Raw genomic sequence first — 20,860 nt, 5'->3', positions numbered from 1 at the left:
TTAATTTCTTCATTGACCCATTGGTCATTTAAGAGTGTGTGGCTTAATTTTCATTTATTTGTAAAATTTCCAAAGTTCCTCCTGTTATTGATCACTAGTTTTAATCCATTGTGTTCAGAAAATATACTTGATATAATTTTGATTTTCTTTGAAAATGTAAGACTTGTTTTTTGGCCTATTGTCTATCCTGGAGAATGTTTCATGTGCTGATGAGAAAAATGTGAACTCTACAGCTGTTGTTGAAATGCTTTGTAAATATCTTTTAGGTCCATTAGGACTAGAGTATAGGTTAACTCCAATGTTTCTTTGCTTTTTTAAAAATCTGGATGATTTGGCCATTACAAAAAGTGGAATGTGGAGGTTCCCTACTATTATTGTATTACAGTCTATCTCTCTCTTTATATCTATTAATATTTGCTTTATATGTTTGAGTGCTTTGGTGTTGAGTGCATATATATTTACAATTGTTATAACCTCTTGCTGAATTGACCCATTTATCATTATATAATGACCACCTTTGTCTCTTTTTATGGCTTTTTATTTAAAATCTATGTTATCTGATATAAGTATAGCTACTCCTGCTTTTAATTAGGTTTCCATTTGCATGGAATATCTTTTTCATCCTTTCACTTTCTATCTGTGTATTTTTATAGGTGAAGTGAGTTCCTTGTAGACAACATAAACTCAGGTTCTTTTTTTATATCCATTCAGAAAATCTGTATCTTTTAATTGGAGAATATAGGCCATTTACACTTAATATTATTATTGATATATAAGAACTTCCTACAGCCATTTTGTAAGTTGCTTTCTGGTTGTTTTGTAACTCCTCACTTCTATCTTTTCTGATTTTGATGGTATTTTTTACTTCTTTGCTTCTTCTTGTTTAATATATCTATTGTAGGTTTTGTTTTGCTGTCACAAGTTTACAAAAATCATCTTATCGTAATGACAAGTTATTTTAAACTGATAACTAACTTATCACAAAGAATATGAGACAAAGAAAGAAAACTAGAAAATTCTACACTTTAAAACCAACCCCCCACATTTTGACTTTTTGTTGTCTGATTTACATCTTTTTGTATTGACTATTAACAATGTTGTAGTTAATATTATATTCATAGATTTGTATTTTACTATTCACACTAAATATATGAGTGGTTTATACACCACTGTTACAGAATTATACTATTCTGAATTTGTTTGTGTACTTACTTTTGCCAGTGTGTTTTATATCTTCGAATAATTTCTTCTTGCCTGTTATTATCCTTTTACTCCAACCTGAATATTCCCTTCAGGTTTTTTGTAAAACTGGTCTGGTGATGATGAATTCCTTCAGATAGCTTTGCTGGGTACTTTATTCTCAGTGGACAGTTCTATTCCTTCAGTACATTGAATATGTCCCACACCTTCTTGACCCATAGGCTTTCCAACTGTTAAGTCTGTCACTAGACAAATCTATGTTTCTTTATTTTATTTGCTTCTTTTTCTATTGCTGTTTTTAGGATTCTCTCTTTTCCTTAACTTTTGAGAACTTGATTATTATAGGCCTTGGGGTAGTCTTATTTGGGTTGAATATGCTTGACTTTTGACCATCCTACACTTGGATGTGTATGTATCTCTTCAGGTTTAGAAAAATTTCTAATATTATTTTTAGAAATAAGATTTCTACCCCTTACTCTTTCTCAACACCCTCTTGCAGGCACGTGACTCTATAATTGGCTCTTCTGAGGATAACCTCTAGATCTCATAGGTATTCTCTGTTCCTTTTCATTGGTTTTTCTTATTTGTACTCTGTGTATTTTCAAATAGTCTGTCTTTGAGCTAACTGGTTCTTTCTTCTTCTTGATCAATTCTGCTGTTGAGAACTCTACTGCATTCTTTAGTTGGATCACTGTATGTTTGAGCTCCAGGATTTCTGTTTAGATTTTGTATTGTTAGTTAATCTTGTCAAATTCCTGTAATAAATTTCTAAATTTCTTTTCTGTTTTATCTTGGAGTTCTCTGAGTTTCCTCAAAATTACTATCTTGAATTCTTTTTTAGGTATTGTTGATCCTAATTACAGTATTTTTATTTTGTTTTTGTTGTTGTTGTTCATCTTTTGGTCTTTCTTTGACAGCTTTTTATTGAAAGATAATTGATTTTATATATTTGGGGGGTACAAAATCGAATATCACTACCAGTGTACAATATGTGATGATCAAATTAGCACAATTAGTATACTCCTGTTAACAAAACATAAACTTTGTAGCCCTTAACTAGTTTCTCACCAAATTCTACCCCCTCACCCCTCCCCACCACTAATAACCACAGTTCTGTTCTTTTTTAAAATTTTTTTGGAAGTTCAGTGTATTATTGTGATTATTTCTTTCCTGCTTTCTTTCTTTCTTTCTTTCTTTCTTTCTTTCTTTCTTTCTTTCTTTCTTTTTAGCTTCTACTTATGAGTGAGGACTAGCAGTATTTCTCTTTCTGTGCTTGGCTTATTTCACATAACATAATTTTCTCTAAGTTCATCCATGTTACTGTGAATGGAAGAATTTCATTCTTTGTTTAGGGCAGAGTAGTATTCCATTGAGTATATATACCATATTTTCCTAATACAGTTATATGTCAATGGACATTTACATTGACTCTAATTCTAGGCTATTATAAATACAGTAGCAATAAACATGGGAGTGTAGTTATTCCTTCAACGTGATGATTTCCATTCCTTTGGGTATATAACCAGCAGTGGGGTGTTGAGTCATATGGCAGTTCTATCTGTAATTGTCTGAGGAACTTCCACACTGTTTCCATAATGGCTGCACTAATTTACAGTCCCACCAACAGTGTAGGAGGATTCCCATTTCTCTACATCCTCACCAGCATTTGTTATTCTCTTTCTTATATAGCCAGTATAACTGGCATGAGATGATCTGTCAATGTGGCTTTGATTTGCATTTTCCTGATGCTGAGTGATGCTGAGTATTTTTTTATATGTCTGTTTGCCATTTGTATAATTTCATCTGAGGAATTTCTATTTAGCAGCTTTGCCCATTTTTAAATTGGGTTACTTGTCTTCTTACTGTTGAATTCTTTGAGTTCTATGTATATTCTTGATATTAATCCCTTGTCAGATGCATAGTTTGCAAATATTTTCTCCCATTCTGTAGGTTGTCTTTTCACTCTGTTAATTTTTTCTTTTGCTCTGCAGAAGCTATTTAGCTTGATACAGTCCCATTTGTTTATTTTTTTCTTTTGTTGCCTGTGCTTTAGGGGTCTTATTCATAAAACCTTTGCCCAGTCTTATATCCTGAAGTGTTTCCCCTATGTTTTCTTTTAAGAGTTTTATAGTTTCAGGTTTTATATTTAAGTCTTTAATCCATTTTGAGTTAATTTTGGTATATGGTGAGAGATACAGATCTAGTTTCATTTTTTTACATATGAATATCCAGTTTTCCCAGCACCATTTACTGAAGAGGTGGTCTTTTCCCCAAGGTATACATTCTTGGTGCCTTTGTCAAAGATCAGTTGGCTGTAAGTATGTGGGTTGATTTCTGGGTTCTCTACTCTGTTCCATTGGTCTGAGTGTCTGTTTTTGTGCCAGTATCATGCTGTTTGGTTACTACAGCTTTGTGGTATAATTTGAAAGCAGAGAGTGTTATGCATCTGCCTTTATTTATTTACTTATTTGTTTATTTATTATTCCAGGATTTCTTTGGTTATTTGGGGTCTCTTGTTATTCTATATGAATATTAGGATTGTTTAATCTATTTCTGAGAAGAATGTCATTGACATTTTGATGTAGATTGCATTGAACCTGTAGATCACTTTGGGTAGTATGGACACTTTCACAATGTCAGTTCTTCCAATCCAATGGCATGGAATGTCCTTCCATCCTTTTGTGTCCTCTTTAATTTCTTTCAGTAGTGATTTGTAGTTCTCATTGTAGAGATCTTTCATCTTCTTGGTTAAACCGATCCCTAGGTATTCCAATTTTTGGTGACTATTTCAAATGGGCTTCCTTTCTTGATTTCTCTTCTGCTAGTTTATTATTGGAGTATAAAAACACTACTGATTTTTGTATGTTGAAATTATATCCTGCAACTTTACTGAAATTGTTTATCAGCTCTAAGAGTTTTCCGGTAGAGTCCTTAGGCTTTTCTCTTTATAGGATCATGTCATCTGCAAAGAGGAAGAGTTTGTTTTCATCTTTTCTAATCTGGATGTTCTTTCTTTCTTTCTCTTGCCTGATTGCTCTTGCTAGTACCTCCAGTAATATGTTAAATAGTAGTGGTTTATAGTGGGGTTCCTTGTCTTGTTCCTGTCCTTTAGAATAAAACTTAGAGATTTTCCTCATTCACGACAATATTGGCAATGGGTTTGCCATATTTGGCTTTTGTTGTGTTGAGGTACTTTCCTTCTATACCTAATTTTCTAAGAGTCTTTATCATTAAGGGATGTTGAATTTTGTCAAATGCTTTTACTGTATCTATTGAGATAATTATATGGTTTTTGTCCTTAATTTGGTTGATGAGGTGTATCACATTTATTGACTTGCATATGTTAAACCATCCTTGCATCTCTGGGATGAATCCTACTTGATGATGGTCTATAAATTTTTTGATGCATTGCTGTATTCTGGCTACTAGTATTTTGTTGAGGATTTTTATGTCTATGTTCATCAAAGATATTGGCCTATAGTTTTCTTTTTTTGAGATGTATCTTTGACTGGTTTTTGTATCAGTGTGATGCTGGCCTCATAGTTTTAATCCATTGTGGTATGAAAACATACTTGGAATGATTTTGATGTTTAAAATTTGCTGAGACTTGATTTGTGACCTAACATATGGTTTGTCCTTGAGAATGTTCCATGTGCTGATGAGAAGAATATACATTCTTTAGTTGTTGGATGAAATGTTCTGTAGATATCTGCTGAGTCCAAGTGGTCTAAAGTGTAGTTTAAATCCTGTGTTTCTCTGTTGATTTGTTGCCTGGAAGAATTGTCCGATGCTAAGAGAGGTGTGTTCATGTCCCCCACTATTATGATATTTGGGTCTATGTTTTTCTTTAGGTATAATAGTGTTTGCTTTATATATCTGGGTGTTCCATTGTTGGTGTGTATAAATTTGTGATTTTTATGTGTTCTTGCTGAATATATCTATCTATCATTATATAATTGCCTTCTTTGTCTCTTTTTATGGTTTTTGGCTTAAAGTCTATTTTATGTAATAATAGCTACTCCTGCTATTTTTTGGTTTCCATTTGTGTGGTACATCTTTTCCATCCCTTCACTATTAGTCTGTCTGCATTTTTACTAGTGAGATGAGTCTCCTGAAGACAGCATATAGTTGGGTCTGTCTTTTAGCCCAGTTATTCAGTCAGTGTCTTTTGAGTGGTAAATTTAATCCATTTACATTTGGGGTTGTTACTGAGAGGTACTGTCTTACTCATGTGATTTAATTGCTTTTCCTATGGTTGATTTAAATATCTTTTTTTCTTTCTTTCCCTTTTATTGGCTGTCTTCAGTTTTCATTGTTTTGTTTTGAGGTGGTATGGTATAGTTTCTTTCTCTTTCTACTTTGCATATCTGCTCAACCAGTGGTTTTTGTTCTTTCTAGTGTATTCATGATGGTGATTATCATTTTTTTAGTTCTTGGCGCAAAATTCCCTTAAGGATTTCTCGTAGACCTGGTCATGTGATGATGAACTCCTGCAGCTTTTGTTTGTCTGGGAAATACACTATTTCACCTTCATTTCTGAAGGGTAGCCTTGTTGGGTTAATTATTCTTGATTGGCAGGGCTTTTTTTCTTTTAGTACTTTGAATATATCATCCCAATCTCTTCTGGCCTGTAGGGTTTCTGTTTAGAAGTCTACTGTTAATCTGATGGGGATTCCCTTAAAGGTGACTTGATACTTTTCCCTTGAGGTTTTTAGGATCCTCCGTTTGGCTTTGGCTTTTGACAGTTTCACTACAACATGTTTGGAGAGAATCTTTTCATGCTGAATCTGTTAGGGACCTTTGAGCCTCTTGGATCTGGAAATCCATATACTCTTGGATCTGGAAGTCCGTATTTCTATCAATATCTGGGAAGTTTTCTATTATTTCATTGAATATGTTTTCAATGCCTTTTCCTTTATCCTTCCCTTTCAGAAAATCCATGATTCGAATATTTGTGTGCGTAAGGTGGTCTGCTAGTTCTCTTAGATTCTCTTCATTTCTTACAATTCCTTTTTTTCCCCTTCATCTGCTTGGTTTATTTCAAAAAAACTGTCCTCAAGATCAGAAATTCTTTCTTCCTCTTGCTCTAGCCTGCTGCTTACACTATCAATTGCAGTTTTTATTTCATTGAATGAGTCTGTCAGTTCCAGGAGTTCTGCTATATTCTTTTTAATGGAATTTATCATTTTGTAAATTTCATCCATATAAACATTATGTTAATTGGGGAAAAAACTCACAGAAGATCAGATACTATAAGATTCCATTTCATGAAAGTTCATAACATTGAAATCTATGGAAATATATAAAGACAGAAAGTAGATTAGTGGTTACTAGCACTGTTTATGTGAAGTGCTGGTGTGGGGGGTTGTATACTTTAAATCAGTGAATTTTATGGTAAGTGAAGTATAGCTCAATACAGCTGTTTTAAAAATACATATACAGAATATAGACAAGATGGTAAAATAGGAGGTGCTGGCCCACATCCCCTCCCAGAACTCTGACATAAAAAACTATAAAAATACCTTCACAAGATGTCTAGGTTCCAAGTGAGAGATTACAGCACCCAGGTGGAGCACAGGAATGAGAAAAGATGAATTGAATAGTGTAGGAAGGACACTTTTACTCTACCTGAGACACCTCTTCCAAGACTGTGCAGCATAGAACTAAGATAGATCACCTCCACACCAGAGCTCACCATCAAGAAAAATATAGTGAAGTAAACATCTGACTTAACAAGGGACCCAGGCTCATCCCAATACCAGGCACTCAGTTCTTGCAGACTCAGATTCCAGGACCGCCCTAGCATCAGGCCAACACCCACAGACTCAGGTTCTAGGCTTGCCTTAGTACCAGACCAGCTCCCATGGACCCACAGTCCAGAACAATTTTTGCACCAGGCCATCTTCCTTCACTGACTCAAATCCCAGACTCACCCGTGCTGAATCAGGATCCAGGAAAGCCCCAGAACCATGCCTACCATCAGGAACCCAGGTTCCACGTTTGCCACACTTCCAGGCCAGCCTTCACAGACCCAGACTCCAGGTGTGCCCCACCCAGCACCAGGCCAGAGTAGGTAATCCTGGGTGCCAGGCCTGCCCCAGCAACAGGCTGGCCTCTGGAGACCCAGGCACAATACATGCCCAAGTGCCAGGCTGTCCCCCACAGGACCAGCATCCAAGCTAACCCCAGTGACAGGTTTTCACTGGATGACCTAGGATTCAGGCTCGCCCAAGCACCAGGCCGGATGCCAAACCCGAACCCAGTCTCCAAGCTCACCTGCACCCCAAGCATCAGGTCCACCAGAATGGACCCCAACACCAGACTGGCCTCCAGGAACCCTAAACAAGGCTAACCTATCCATGACCCAGGGCCATGCCTGCCAACAAAACTGTAAGAAATAACTTTATTTCTCTATAAATCATCCAGTTTTGGGTACTTTGTATAAGCAACAGAAACAAACTAATACAGACATTTGGTACCAATAAGTGGGGTGTTGCTAATAATGAACACCTGAAAATGTTGAGATGGCTTCAGAACTGGGTAATGTGCACAGGCTGGAAGAATTTGGAGGAGCAGGCTACAGAAAGCCTGCATTCTATTGAGGGCTTAGGACACAGGAAAACCAGGGAAAGTTTGGAAGTTCTTAGAGAAGTGGTGGTGACCAGAATGCTGATAGAAATACGGACAGTAAAGACCATTCTGAGAAGATCTTAGATGGAAATGAGAAGATAATGGAGGAGTGACCCTGGACACTTTTCAGAGATATTCCAGGCATCCCCCATCATAGGCCCAGAGGCCTAGGGTGACAGAACGGTTTGGTAGAACAGGCCCAAGTGACTCTGCATTTGACTTGCTGCCCAGAGACACCTTGGGATGCTGCTCCCCACCCTCCATCTTCTCTGACCGTGACTAAAGAAGCCTCAAGAGCAGCGGGAACCACAGCTTTGGAAGATACAAGCCAGAATCCTTGGTGGCATCCATGTGGTGTTAAGTTTGCAGGCTCAAGAATGCCAGAGCTCTGGGCCTGTGATGGGAGGGGCAGCCTCAAAGATCTCTGAAATGCTTGCAAGACCTTTTTTCCATTCTCTCAATAACCCTTTCCTTCTGTACTAATCTCCCGAGCAAACAGTCACTGGGCTACATCCTTGGTTTCCTCTCTCAAACAGACTTTCTCACTCTTCATGTAGCCAGATGAAGTGTGTTCCAAGTTTTTACCCTAGGCCTCCCTTTTAATTATAAATTCTGCCTTTTTTTTCATGCCTTTTCTGACATAATTCAGCATAGGAAATTGAAAGTAACTACACACTACCTGAGTGCCTTGCCAAATACTCTGATTCATCACTTTGAAATTCCACATTCCATGAAGCTTTGGGGCATAAGCAAATGTAGCCAAGTTCTTTGCACCTCTATAACAAGGGTGACTCCAGTTTCCAATAACCTCTTCCTCGTTTATATCTTAGAAACTCAGAATGGCCTTACTGTCCATATTTCTATCAGCATTCTGGTCACCACCATTTAACCAGTCTCTAAGATGTTCCAAACTTTTCCTGGTCTTGTCTTCTATACTCTCACCAGAATCTAGGCTTTTTCTAACATGCTCCTCCAAATTCTTTCAACCTCTGCCCAACACCCAGTTCCAAAGACACTTTCACATTTTCAACTATTTGTTATAATCAACACCCCACTCCTGGTATCGATTTTCTTTATTTCTCCATGTGTATTATTTCACACAGTTTCAGAGGCTGGGAATTCCAAAGCCCAGAGAACACATCTGCACATCAGCTAAGGGCCTTGTTGTTGGTTTATGACTCTTCGGAGCAATGCAGGGTATCATATGAAAGGCTTGAACAAGAGAGAGCTAACATGCTCACTTTCTCTCCTTATAAGGCTGTAAAGCCATGCTCATCACCCCCATTAAACCATCAACTTCTTACTCAATGAATGGATTAATCCATTCACTAAGGCATGGTCCTCACAATCTAATCAACTTTTAAAGGCCCCACTTTTTAATTACCATAGTAGGATTTCTCATTCTCTTAACACTGTTACAGAGGGGTTAATACATGAGCTTTTGGGGGACAGAATTCAACCGGTAGTTCCCACACAGTTCATGAAAGCAAGAGAATCCACAGCAGGAGTGACAAGGGACTGCAAGGTACTCAGCCACTGCAGAGCCAGCCCAGTGAGGGGCAGAAAGAAGCTGCAGCACATGGAGTAGGAGCCAGCAAAAGCCACAGCTAAATCCTTTGCATGAAGTTGCTTGGAGTTTGCAATGAAAAAGAGGGTCTTGAAGTGTACTCAAACAGCCTCCAGGCCAATGATACCACTGACAGGAGCAAGAGACCACAGGCAACCATAGAAAAAAAACATCCAGAGGCTGGTGAGTCATCATGAGGGACCCACACACAGCCAGCCCCCCAGGAAGTGTCTGGAGTACAGTGGGGAGGCTGACCCACTGGGAGAACATTGGAGCACATTATGGGCAGCTGATCTCCCTTCTGACCATCACAGGCCCACTCAGCATATACTGGCCAGGGCAATAGAACTGCAGGGGAGCAGTTTGCTAGAGGCACTCAGTCCTGGACCAGAATTTCCACACAATGCCAGTGTATCTTGACTTCACAGTACTTGGAAGCAATTAAAAGACCAACAATTAAAATGTAATCGACTTAAAAAGTCTTCCCCTGAGAATCAGTAGCAAAGGAACAATTGGCTCAACCACAGAGCTCAAGTGATAGTTCCCATACAGGAATTTCCCCCAATTTGGGAATTAGCTAAAGGACTAATCTGAAAAACAATCCAGGAGCAGAATGAGAAACTTGACAAAAAAAAATCGAATCAATTAAAAAAATAGAAATTCTAGAAATAAAAAATGCATTATCTGAACTGAAAAACTCCATAGAAAGTTCCAACAGCACACTTAACCCAAGGAAACAATCAGTGAACTTGAAAATAGAAAATAAGAAATTACAAAAGAGGAGCAGAGCAAAAAGATAAAAAAAAGAATAAGAAAAAATGAAACAGAAATACAGCAAATATGGAACTCCCTCAAATGAAATAACCTTCGCATAGTTGGCATACCCAAAGGAGAGGAAAAGGAAGACATATAGAAAGCGTATTCAAGAATAATGCCTGAAAATGTCCCAAGTATTGAAAAGCATGATAGCATCCAAGAACAGTAAGCTAGGAAGTCACTAATCAAATTCAATCCAACAAGCCAAGGTACATCATAATCAAATTATTAAAAACCAAACACAAAGAATACTGAAAGCAGCAAGAGGAAGAAAATACACAACATTCAACGGAGCCCCAATATGGCTCTGAATGGATTTCTCAGTAGAAATCCTATAGGCCATAAGAGAATGTGATGATATTCAGAGTACTCAAAGAAAAAACGGTCAGCCAAGAATTCTATATCCAGAAAAACTAAACTGCAAACATCAAGGAGAAATAAAATCTTTTCCAAACAAAAGCTAAGGAAATTCATCAACATACTAAAGAGAGTTCTTTAATTTGAAAGAAAACAACACTAAGAAGCAGTAAGAAAACATTTAAAGGCACATAACTCCTTAAAACTCAGTAAAGTTAAGTACACCAACAAATTCAAAATACCCCAATGTTGTAAGGGTGGCAAATAAATCACTTACATCTTTAGTATGAAGACTAAAGGACAAACCTAAGAAGACAATAACAAATACAACAACTGTATAAGAGATAGGCAATATTAAAAGATGTAACTTGAAACAATGAAATGTCAAAAAGTGGGGGGAAATGATGCCAAAGTGTAGAGTTGGCTTTGTTTTTTTCTTTTTTCTTAGATATTAAAGTTAAGTTGTTATTTAAGATAATGTGTTATACCTACAACACGTTTATTGTAAGCCTCATGGTAACCATAACACAAAACTTGTAAGAGACATACTAAAAATAAAGAGTGAGAAATCAAAGTATACTATTAGAGAAAACTACTCATTCACAAAGGAAGACAGGAACACTGGGAAAAAGGACCAACAAACCAAACAAAAAAAGGGAACAAAATGGCAGTAACAAGTCCATATATATCAATAATAACTCTAAATGTAAACATATTGAATTCCCCAACTAAAGACACAGAGCATCCCAATGGATTACAAAAAAGAACCAATATGCTGCTTACAAGAAATTCACTTCTCCTATAAAGATACATACTGAATGAAAGTGAAGGGATGGAAAATGATATTTCACGCAAATGGGAATCAAAAAAGGCAGGAGTAGCTATACTTATATAAAATAGACTTCAAGCCAAGGACAGTAAGAAAAGATAAGGAATGTCACTATGTAATGATAAAGGGATCAATTCAACACGGGGATATAACAATTCTAAATATATATGCACCCAACTCCAGAGCACTCAGCTATATAAAGCAATTACTAATAGACCTAATGGGAAAAATAGATTCCAACATGATAGTAGTTGGGGACTTTAACACCCCACTTCAGCAAAGGACAGATCACCCGGACAAAAAGTTAACCAGGAAACTTCAGAGTTAATCTCTACTCTAGGCCACTTGGATCTAATGGACATATATAGAACATTTCATCCAACAGCTGCAGAATACACATTATTCTCTGCAGCACATGGAACATTCACTACAATAGGCCATATTGTAGGTAGCAAGTAAGTTGCAACATAATTTTAAAAACTGATCATATCAATTACCTTATCTGACCACAATGGAATAAAACTAGAAATCAACAACAAAAGAGACACTAGAAACTTTTCAAATAGTTGTAAATTAAACAACACCCTCTTAAACAACAAATAGATCAAAGAAGAAATCAAAAAGGAAATTTAAAAATTCCTGGAGATAAATGAAAATGAAAACACTACATACCAGAACCTACAGGATTGAACAAAAGCAGTTCTAAGAGGGAAGTTTATAATAAATAAATAATAAATGCCTACATAATAAAATGCCCATATAATAAATACCTACATCAAAAAAAGAAAAGCTTCAAATAAATAGCTTAGCATTATGCCTCAAGGAACTAGAAAAACAAGATCAAACCAAACCCCAAATCAGTAAAAGATCAGAGTAGAAACAAATGAATCAGAAATTTAAAAAGCAATACAAAAGGTGTATGAAACAAAGAGTTGGTTCATTGAAAAGATAAACAAAATCAATAAAACTTTAGCTAGACTAATGAAGAAAATAGAAAAAAGACAAATAAAATCAGAAATGAAAAAGGAGATAATACATCTGATATCACAGAAATACAAAAGATCATGAGATTACTATGAACAACTTTATGCAAACACTCTGTTACTGCTGGTTCTTGAATGGGCCCTAGGGCCCTTCAAACGTGATTTTAATTCATAGCTAGTTGTCTATTTTTGCTTTATTGTGAGTGAATGAAGTCTGGTATCCCTAAAAAGCTTCTGCACATCAAAGAAAATGAAATAGAAAGTACCTGGAAAACCATATGTCTGATAAGAAATCTGTTTCCAAAATATATAAGTAATTCAGAAGGATCAATAGCAAAAATAATGATAATAATAATAACAAAATAAGCTGATTTTAAAATGGGGAAAAACTAAACATACTTTTCCAAAGAAGACACACAAATTACCAAGTATATTTAAAGTGCTCAACATCATCAATAATCAGGAAAATCAAAACTCCAATGAGATATTACCTCTGTCAAAAGATAAATGGATGAAAAAATTAGAAATATACACACACAATAAATATTATTCAGCCATAGGAAAAAAAATTCTCCATTTGCAACAACATGTATAAAACTGGAGGACGCTATGCTAACCGAAATAAGCTACATACAAAGAGATAAATACTGCATGAGCCTACTTATATGTGAAATCTAAAATGAACTCAAATAAGCAGAGAGTACAATGGTAGTTGCGAGAGACTAAGGAAAGAGGGAAATGGGGAGATGTTGGCCAAAAGGTACAAAGTTTCAGTTTTGCAAAATATGTGAGTTCAGGAGATCTACTGTGTAGCAAAATGTGACTGTAGTCAACAATACTCTATTGTATACTTAAAATTTGCTAAGTGGATACATCTTAATAGTTTCTCAAAAATTTTTTTAAATGGTAGCTATGTGTGGTGATGAACATGTTAACTAGCTTCATTTTGGCAAAGAGTTCACAAGTATAGTTGTTCATCTCTGATGAACACAAATACCAAAATCCTCAACAAAATACTTGCAAACCAAGTTGAACAGCACACCAATAATACTGAACACCACAAGCAAGTGGGAGTAATCCCAAGCATGTAAAAGTGGTTCAACACATGCAAATCAATAAATGTGATACACCATATTAACAGAATGAAGGAGAGGAAACATGATTATCTCAATAGATACAAAAGAAGCATTTAATAAAATTCAACATCACTTCATGATAAAAACCCTCAACAAATTAGGTATAGCAGAAATGTAAAAAACACAATAAAGGCCACATGTAAGAAACTCAAATATTACATGATACTGAATGAGGAAAATTTGAAAGTTATCCTTCAAAAATCTGGAACAAGACAAGGATACCTACTTATATTACTTTTAATCAAAATAATACTGGAAATCACTGCCAGAGCAATTCAGCAAAAGTAAGAAATTAAGGGCATCCAAATTGGAAATAAGAAAGTTAAATTGTCCCTGTTTGTAGATGACATGGTATTAGACATAAAAAACCTTAAATACTCTACCAAAAAATTGTTAGAACTAATACATAAATTTAGTAAAGTCACGGGATACAAAATTAGTAGCATATCTATACACCAATAGCAACCTACCTTTAAAAAAAATCAAGAAAACAATCTCATTTACAATAGTCACCAAAAAATAAAACATACTAAAATATCTAGAAATACACTTAACAAAAAGGTGAAATACCTCCGCAAGAAAAATTAGAGCATGTTAATTAAAAAATAATCAAGAGGACACAAATAAATGGAAAGATATCCCATATTCATGGACTGGAATAATTAATATTGCTAAAATGTCCATACTTCCCAAAGCAATCTACAGGTTCAATGCAATCCCTATCAAAATACCAATGACATTCTTTGCAGAAATAGAAAACATAATCCTACAATTAATATGGAATCCCAAAAGACTCTGCCTAGCCAAAGCAATCTTGAGCAAAATGAATAAACTGGAGGCATCACACTACCTGACTTAAAAATATACTGCAAAGCTATAGTAACCCAAATAGCATGTTACTGTCATAAAAACGGACACATACACAAATGGAAAAGAGTACAGAACCCAGAAATAAATCCATGTATTTACAGCCAACTGATTTTCAACAAAGACACATACATTCAAGATCATACAACGGACAAAGGACAGCCTCTTGGAAGAAAAGCTGTTTGTCTATATGCAGGAGAATAAAACTAGTAACCTACCTTTCACCATATAAAATAATCAAGTCAAAATGGATTAAAATTTTTAATGTGAGACCTGAAACTATAAAATCACTAGATGAAAACATAGGAAAAACACTATGAGACACTGATCTGTGCAAAAATTTTATAGAGAAGACTTCTAAAGCATAAGCAACAAAAACAAAAACAGACAAATGGAACCACATCAAACTAAAAAGCTTCTGCACAGCAAAGTTAACAATAAACAGAGTGAAGAGGCAACCTGCAGAATAAGAGAAAATATTTGCAAACTAATTCTCTGGCAAGGAATTAATATCCAGAATATATAAGGAACTTAACAGCAAAACAAAACAAAACAAAAAATCTGATTTCAAAAAATAGCAAGTGAGCTAAATAGATATTTCTCAAAGGAAGACATACAAATGGCCAACAGGTACATGAAAAAACACTCAACATCACTAATCATAAGAAAAATGAAAATCAAAACTACAATGTAATATCATTTCACTCCATTTAGAATGACTATTATCAAAAAGATAAAAGACAACAAATGCTGGCAAGGATGCAGAGAGAAGGGAACTCACACACCGTTGTTGAGAATGTAAATCAGTACAGCCATTATGGAATCAGTATGGAGGTTCCTCTAAACACTAAAAATAGAACAATCACACAAGCCAGCAATCCCACTACTGAATATTTAGCCAAAGGAAATGAAATCATATTTACACCCTCATGTTTATTCATGTTTAGTCACTGTTCACAATAGCCAAGATATGGAATCAACCTAAGTGTCCATTAACAGATAAATGGATAAAGAAAATGTAGTATATTTACACAATGGAATATTATTTATCCATTTAAAGAATAAAATTCTGTCATTTGCAGCAACATAGATGGAACTTAAGGTGTTAAGTGAAGTAAGTTAGGCACAGGAAGAGAAATATTGCATGAACTAACTTGTGGAATCTAAAAAAGTTGATTTCATAGAAGTAGAGAGAAGAATAGTGGCTATGAGAGGCTCAGAAGGAGGGGGAGGGGGAGGACGCGGAGAGGGTGGTCAGTGGGTACAAAGCTAGGGTTAGACAGGAGCAGTAAGTTCTAGCGTTCCATTACACAGTAGGGTGACTATAGTTAATAATGTTACATTGTACATTTCAAAATAGCAAAAAGAGAGAATTCTGAATGCTCTCACCACAAAGAAATGATAAATATCTGAAGCGATAGATAAGCCAATAACTAATTTTATTATTAGTCATTGTACACGTGTGTTCGTATTAATACATCGCACCATACTCCAATATGTACAATTATTATTTGTCAATTAAAAATAAATTTAATTAAATTTTATAAATAAAATGTAAAAGAAAAATATTTCACAAGTACATGAATATCAAAACATTAGTCATATACCTAAAAACATACAATTTTTATTTTTCAATCATACATTAATAAAAGTACAACCATCAATATAAATATTAAATTTAAAAAATTTTTTAAAAATATATAAAATATTTCCCATTGTCTTGGTAATGTCTATAAAAATATTAAGAACCAACTATTTAGATGTAACAAAAAGATATTACCTGTCCCAAAAATTTCCTCACAACGTGCATCAAGATCAGGGCAGTCTCCATCGAAACACATGAACTGATTATTTTTGCAGGGCTGCCCATTGCGTACAGTTATATCAGGGTTGCAGTTTCCAGAGCTCCCATTACAAGTTTCAGGAATATCACACTCACGATGCAATTTGGGCCGACACACATGACCACTGTTTGCAAACTAATAAAAATAAAATGTAAAAAATTGAGCATTATAAATGACTGTTGTGTTTATTAACATTTATTTCAAAATTGTACTTTTGTACTTTTGATCTATTTACTCAATTTCTATTAGTACATTTTGTATGAGTTATTTTGCTAATTGTATTAAAAAATAAATTTATATTATCAGCTAAAACAGGAGATATATGTACAAGAAAATCTATAACACAATCTGATGTGATAAAAGCCAAAGTTTTGTGTTTTCAGTGTAAGGGAGGAAAGGATCCCTTTTAGCTCAGGAAAATTATTCCTTTTGGGTGAAAATATTATAATTTAGTCAATTCCCAAATAAATTTTACTTATTTAAAACATAGTTTGTAAGTATGGAATACTTTCAAATTCTATGAAAATGTGAAACATAAATAACATGAAAAAACAGAGGGAAACAGAAGGGTACTTAAAGAAACAGTTCAACTACAGGAATCACTGAGGAGGACAAACTCAATTATAATCTTTCTCCTGAAGTATCTTATGGTAAATTAACTCTTTCACATATAGAATTCTGAAAATTTATGTAAAGAATATTAAATAAGCATCTATATTACATTTTTTAATTAACGACTTCCAGTTGACACTAATAACATTACAGAAGTGGGGCTGGCTGGTTAGCTAAGTAGCTTAGAGCGGAGTCACCAATGTCCAGGGTTCGATCCCTGTACTGGCCAGCTGCCAAAAAATAAATAAATAAATAAAAATAAAGGTACAGAGGTAACAATATAAACACATGATAAGATTCTAGGAACAAGAGTAAAACAGTGCCACTCAAAACAGTCAAAAAGATAGAACCCATGCTAGGTAACTCAACAGAGATATTCTTATATGAGAAAAATTTTACAAAATATATTGGAAGAAGTGAAAGGACAAGAGTAAACAGGAGTCACCATTTTCACCATATAAGCTAAAATGTGGAACAATTACATTTTGACTCATATGATCTTTGAATAATAACTTCATTAAATGATCTTTGAATAATAAGTTCATATTTGAAATTTTGTGCTTCATGCACCATTTGAACAATGTTATTTCTAGTGAGTTTCAATCCTTATACTTTTAGGAAAAACTTCTGTATCTTTCAACTACATATATATGTACAGATACTTATCACAACCAGTAACAACATTTTTATTTATAAAAGTATAAATATTGGATAGAGTTAATGAATAATCATTCCTCTCAATGGAGATCTTCTATATTAAAGAATTCTATAGGACAGTTTCAAGATGGCGGCGGCTGCGGCGGCTGGTGCGGAGTAGCTGAGGTGGAAAAGGTGGCCACTGGGCCTCAGGCAGCCGGGAAACTTGTGGACCTTCCTCTGGCCATCTCTTAAGGGAGGACTGCTGCTGCTGGCCGGTCGTGGGGGCTCAAGGCCACTTTGCCCCCGGCAGGAGAGGCTGCCTCATTTACAGGCAACAGCTTTGAAGTGTGGAGCAGGAAAAGAACTGTTTCTTAGCTGCAAAACCGAGTCTTGAAACAGGGAACATGGCGCCAGGGCTGCTGTGGATGCAGCGAGGATCCCGGAGGCCGGGGCCGCGCTGAAGGCGGCCAGCTGCCCTATTCAGGATTCGAGGTTTCAGGCCGGCATTAAAGAAGATTCCTGGGAGCGCCCGAGCGGCGCCGCAACTGAACAGCCCAAGGCGGCAGCGCCGAGAACACGGAAGGCAACAAACCAGAGACAGAGCGAGCGCCCGACCTGGCACAGCACTGTGAGTGATCCCTGGCACAGCTCTGTTCGGGGGGTGGATGCTCACGCGGCTCCCGCCTGCACCACCAGGCCACTCACTGCCCCGGTGCTGCCTCCATTTTCCCAGGTGCGGGCAGCTCCGCCCTGCTCGGCCATCACTGAGCCCATTTGCTTGGCCTGGTGCGGGGCTTTCCGGACCCTGCGGGCCGGCCTCCTCTCCCACTCCCTCCGGGGTTCTCTGGCGGGGCTGGGGGTGTGTGGCGTCCCGACCAGTGTTGGGAGGGCTAGGAAGTACGGGCGGGCCAACTGCCACTCCACCACACCCTGGACTCCGGCCCCGGTAAACTTCCTGTTACTGGGAGGCAGTTACCATCTCTGCGACCACCAGTTTGGAAAAAAGCCTAACGAATTTCTGGTTGGGAATAGTGTGGTAGGAGAGTTCCCAGGTCCGCTTGAACCTGCCGGAGACCAGGCTGCAGGCGGGCACTAGACTCGGTTTATACCGGGGGGATACAAAGGTGAACAAGACCCGAGAAAGATCTACACACTGCTACAAAGGCACCCAGAGAGACCGGTCGTCTGTGCCTAGCAGAAACCTGGTAGACTTCCTGGGCGAGGCGGTGCTGAGCAGGGTCTTGAAGGCCCAGCTGATAGACGAGGGGTGCAGAAGACACGCCCCAGCCCAGCACAGTGTGCACAGAGTGGGGAGACGTGCGGCCAGGAAGGTGGAGACTCGACAGAAACCACACACCCGGTGGGGTCGCCACTGCACGATCTAACAGCCTGGGCCAGAGCACACGGAACGGGGAGAAGTCCTGTACAGAAAGTGAAAGCTCAACAGAGATCACACACCCTGTGGTACGTGATCCACCAGCCCAGCAGAGTACAAGCTGACCAGAAAGGTGGATCCCCGGAGAAGCCCAAGACCCGAGGCAACCACACACACAAGACACTAGAGGCCAACTGAGCAGTCACGGCGGGAGCCATACCAAATTGGCAACCACAGCAACATCCTAGTTAGTCATTAGTCTCAAACCGGTGGACTGTGAAACCCCCGGCCACAATGAATAAACACCAAAAAAAAGATACCAGAAATACAAAAAATCAAGAAAGTACACCACCAAAAGTTAATAAATCTCATACTCTAGATCCTATAGAACAAGAAGCCCTTGAAATAACTGACAAGGAATTTCGAGTGATAATTCTAAGGAAACTGAATGAGATAGAAGAAAACTCAGCTAGACATCATGATGAAATGAGGAAAAGTATACAGGATCTGAAAGAGGAAATATACAAGGAAATCAATGTCCTGAAAAAAAATGTAGCAGAACTTGCTGAACTGAAGAAGTTATTCAGCAAAATAAAAAACACAACGGAGAGTTTAACCAGCAGGCTTGTCAAAGTTGAAGAGAGAACCTCTGAACTTGAGGATGGGCTGTTTGAAATAACACAAGCAGACAAAAAGAAAGAAAAAAGAATCAAGGACATGGAAGAAAATCTGAGAGAGATATCAGACAACCTCAAGCGCTCAAATATCCGAGTCATGGGTATTCCAGAAGGGGAGGAAAATGGAGATTCCATTGAAAACATATTCAACAAAATAGTGGCAGAAAACTTCCCAGGTATAGGAAAAATCACAGATCTTCAGATCCAGGAAGCTCAACGATCTCCAAACGTATTCAACCCAAAAAGGCCTTCTCCAAGACATGTCATAGTCAAATTGGCAAAACTCAGAGACAAAGAGAGAATCTTAAAAGCTGCAAGAGAGAAGCGTCAAATCACCTATAAGGGAGCCCCAATCAGGTTAACATCAGACTTTTCATCACAAACCCTAAAAGCGAGAAAGGAATGGGATGATATTTTCAAAATACTAAAAGACAAAGATTGCCAGCCAAGAATACTCTACCCTGCAAGGCTATCCTTCCGAAATGAGGGGCAAATAGTATATTTCTCAGACAAACAAAAACTGCGGGAGTTCACTACCACAAGACCACCCTTACAAGAAATCCTCAAGGGAGTACTGGGTTTGGTTCCTGAAAAATAACTACCACTGCCATAAAAACCTAAGAAAAATCTAAACCCGCTAGTACAATAAAAATGGCATTCATGAAGAGAAAACAAGCTAACAAAAACACTATCTACAACCTAAGGAACCAACAAACAAAGAAACCAAACAGTAAATCAGAAAGCAAGGAACAAAAGACACCTAAGACAACCAAACAACCAATAAAATGCTAGGAATAAATCAACACTTTTCAATAACAACTCTTAATGTTAAAGGCTTAAATTCCCCAATTAAAAGACACAGACGGGCTGACTGGATCAAAAAGCAGGACCCAACTATATGCTGCCTACAAGAGACCCACCTCACCCATAAAGATTCACACAGACTAAGAGTGAAAGGATGGAAAAAGATTTACCATGCAAACAGAAAAGAAAAACAAGCTGGAGTAGCTATTCTTATATCTGACAAAATAGACTTTAAACTAAAAACCATAAAAAGAGACAATGAGGGACACTACTTAATGATAAAAGGACTGATCCATCAAGAAGACATAACAATCATAAATATGTACGCACCCAATGTTGGAGCAGCCAGATTTATAAAACAAACTCTATTAGACCTAAAGAAAGAAATAGACACTAATACCATAATAGCAGGGGACCTGAACACTCCACTGTCAATATTAGACAGATCATCTAGGCAAAGAATCAGTAGAGAAACACAAGATCTAAACAAGACTCTAGACCAATTGGAATTGGCAGATATCTAC

General features: G+C 37.0%; 1 protein-coding gene across 1 annotated transcript in view; it reads right to left on the bottom strand.

The window, feature by feature from the left end:
- ADAM32 (ADAM metallopeptidase domain 32) overlaps positions 1–20,860 on the bottom strand; it is a 208,284-nt gene that overhangs the window by 32,720 nt on the left and 154,704 nt on the right. The window contains exon 14 of the mRNA XM_063076729.1: positions 16,166–16,364. Within this exon, the coding sequence (XP_062932799.1) occupies positions 16,166–16,364 (199 nt within the window). The remainder of the gene's footprint in view (positions 1–16,165; positions 16,365–20,860) is intronic.

Source organism: Cynocephalus volans, chromosome 13 (genome assembly GCF_027409185.1).
Source record: "Cynocephalus volans isolate mCynVol1 chromosome 13, mCynVol1.pri, whole genome shotgun sequence".
Classification (NCBI taxonomy): domain Eukaryota; kingdom Metazoa; phylum Chordata; class Mammalia; order Dermoptera; family Cynocephalidae; genus Cynocephalus; species Cynocephalus volans.
Note: the sequence above shows the minus strand (reverse complement) of the source record. Positions and strands in the feature narration are given on the sequence as shown.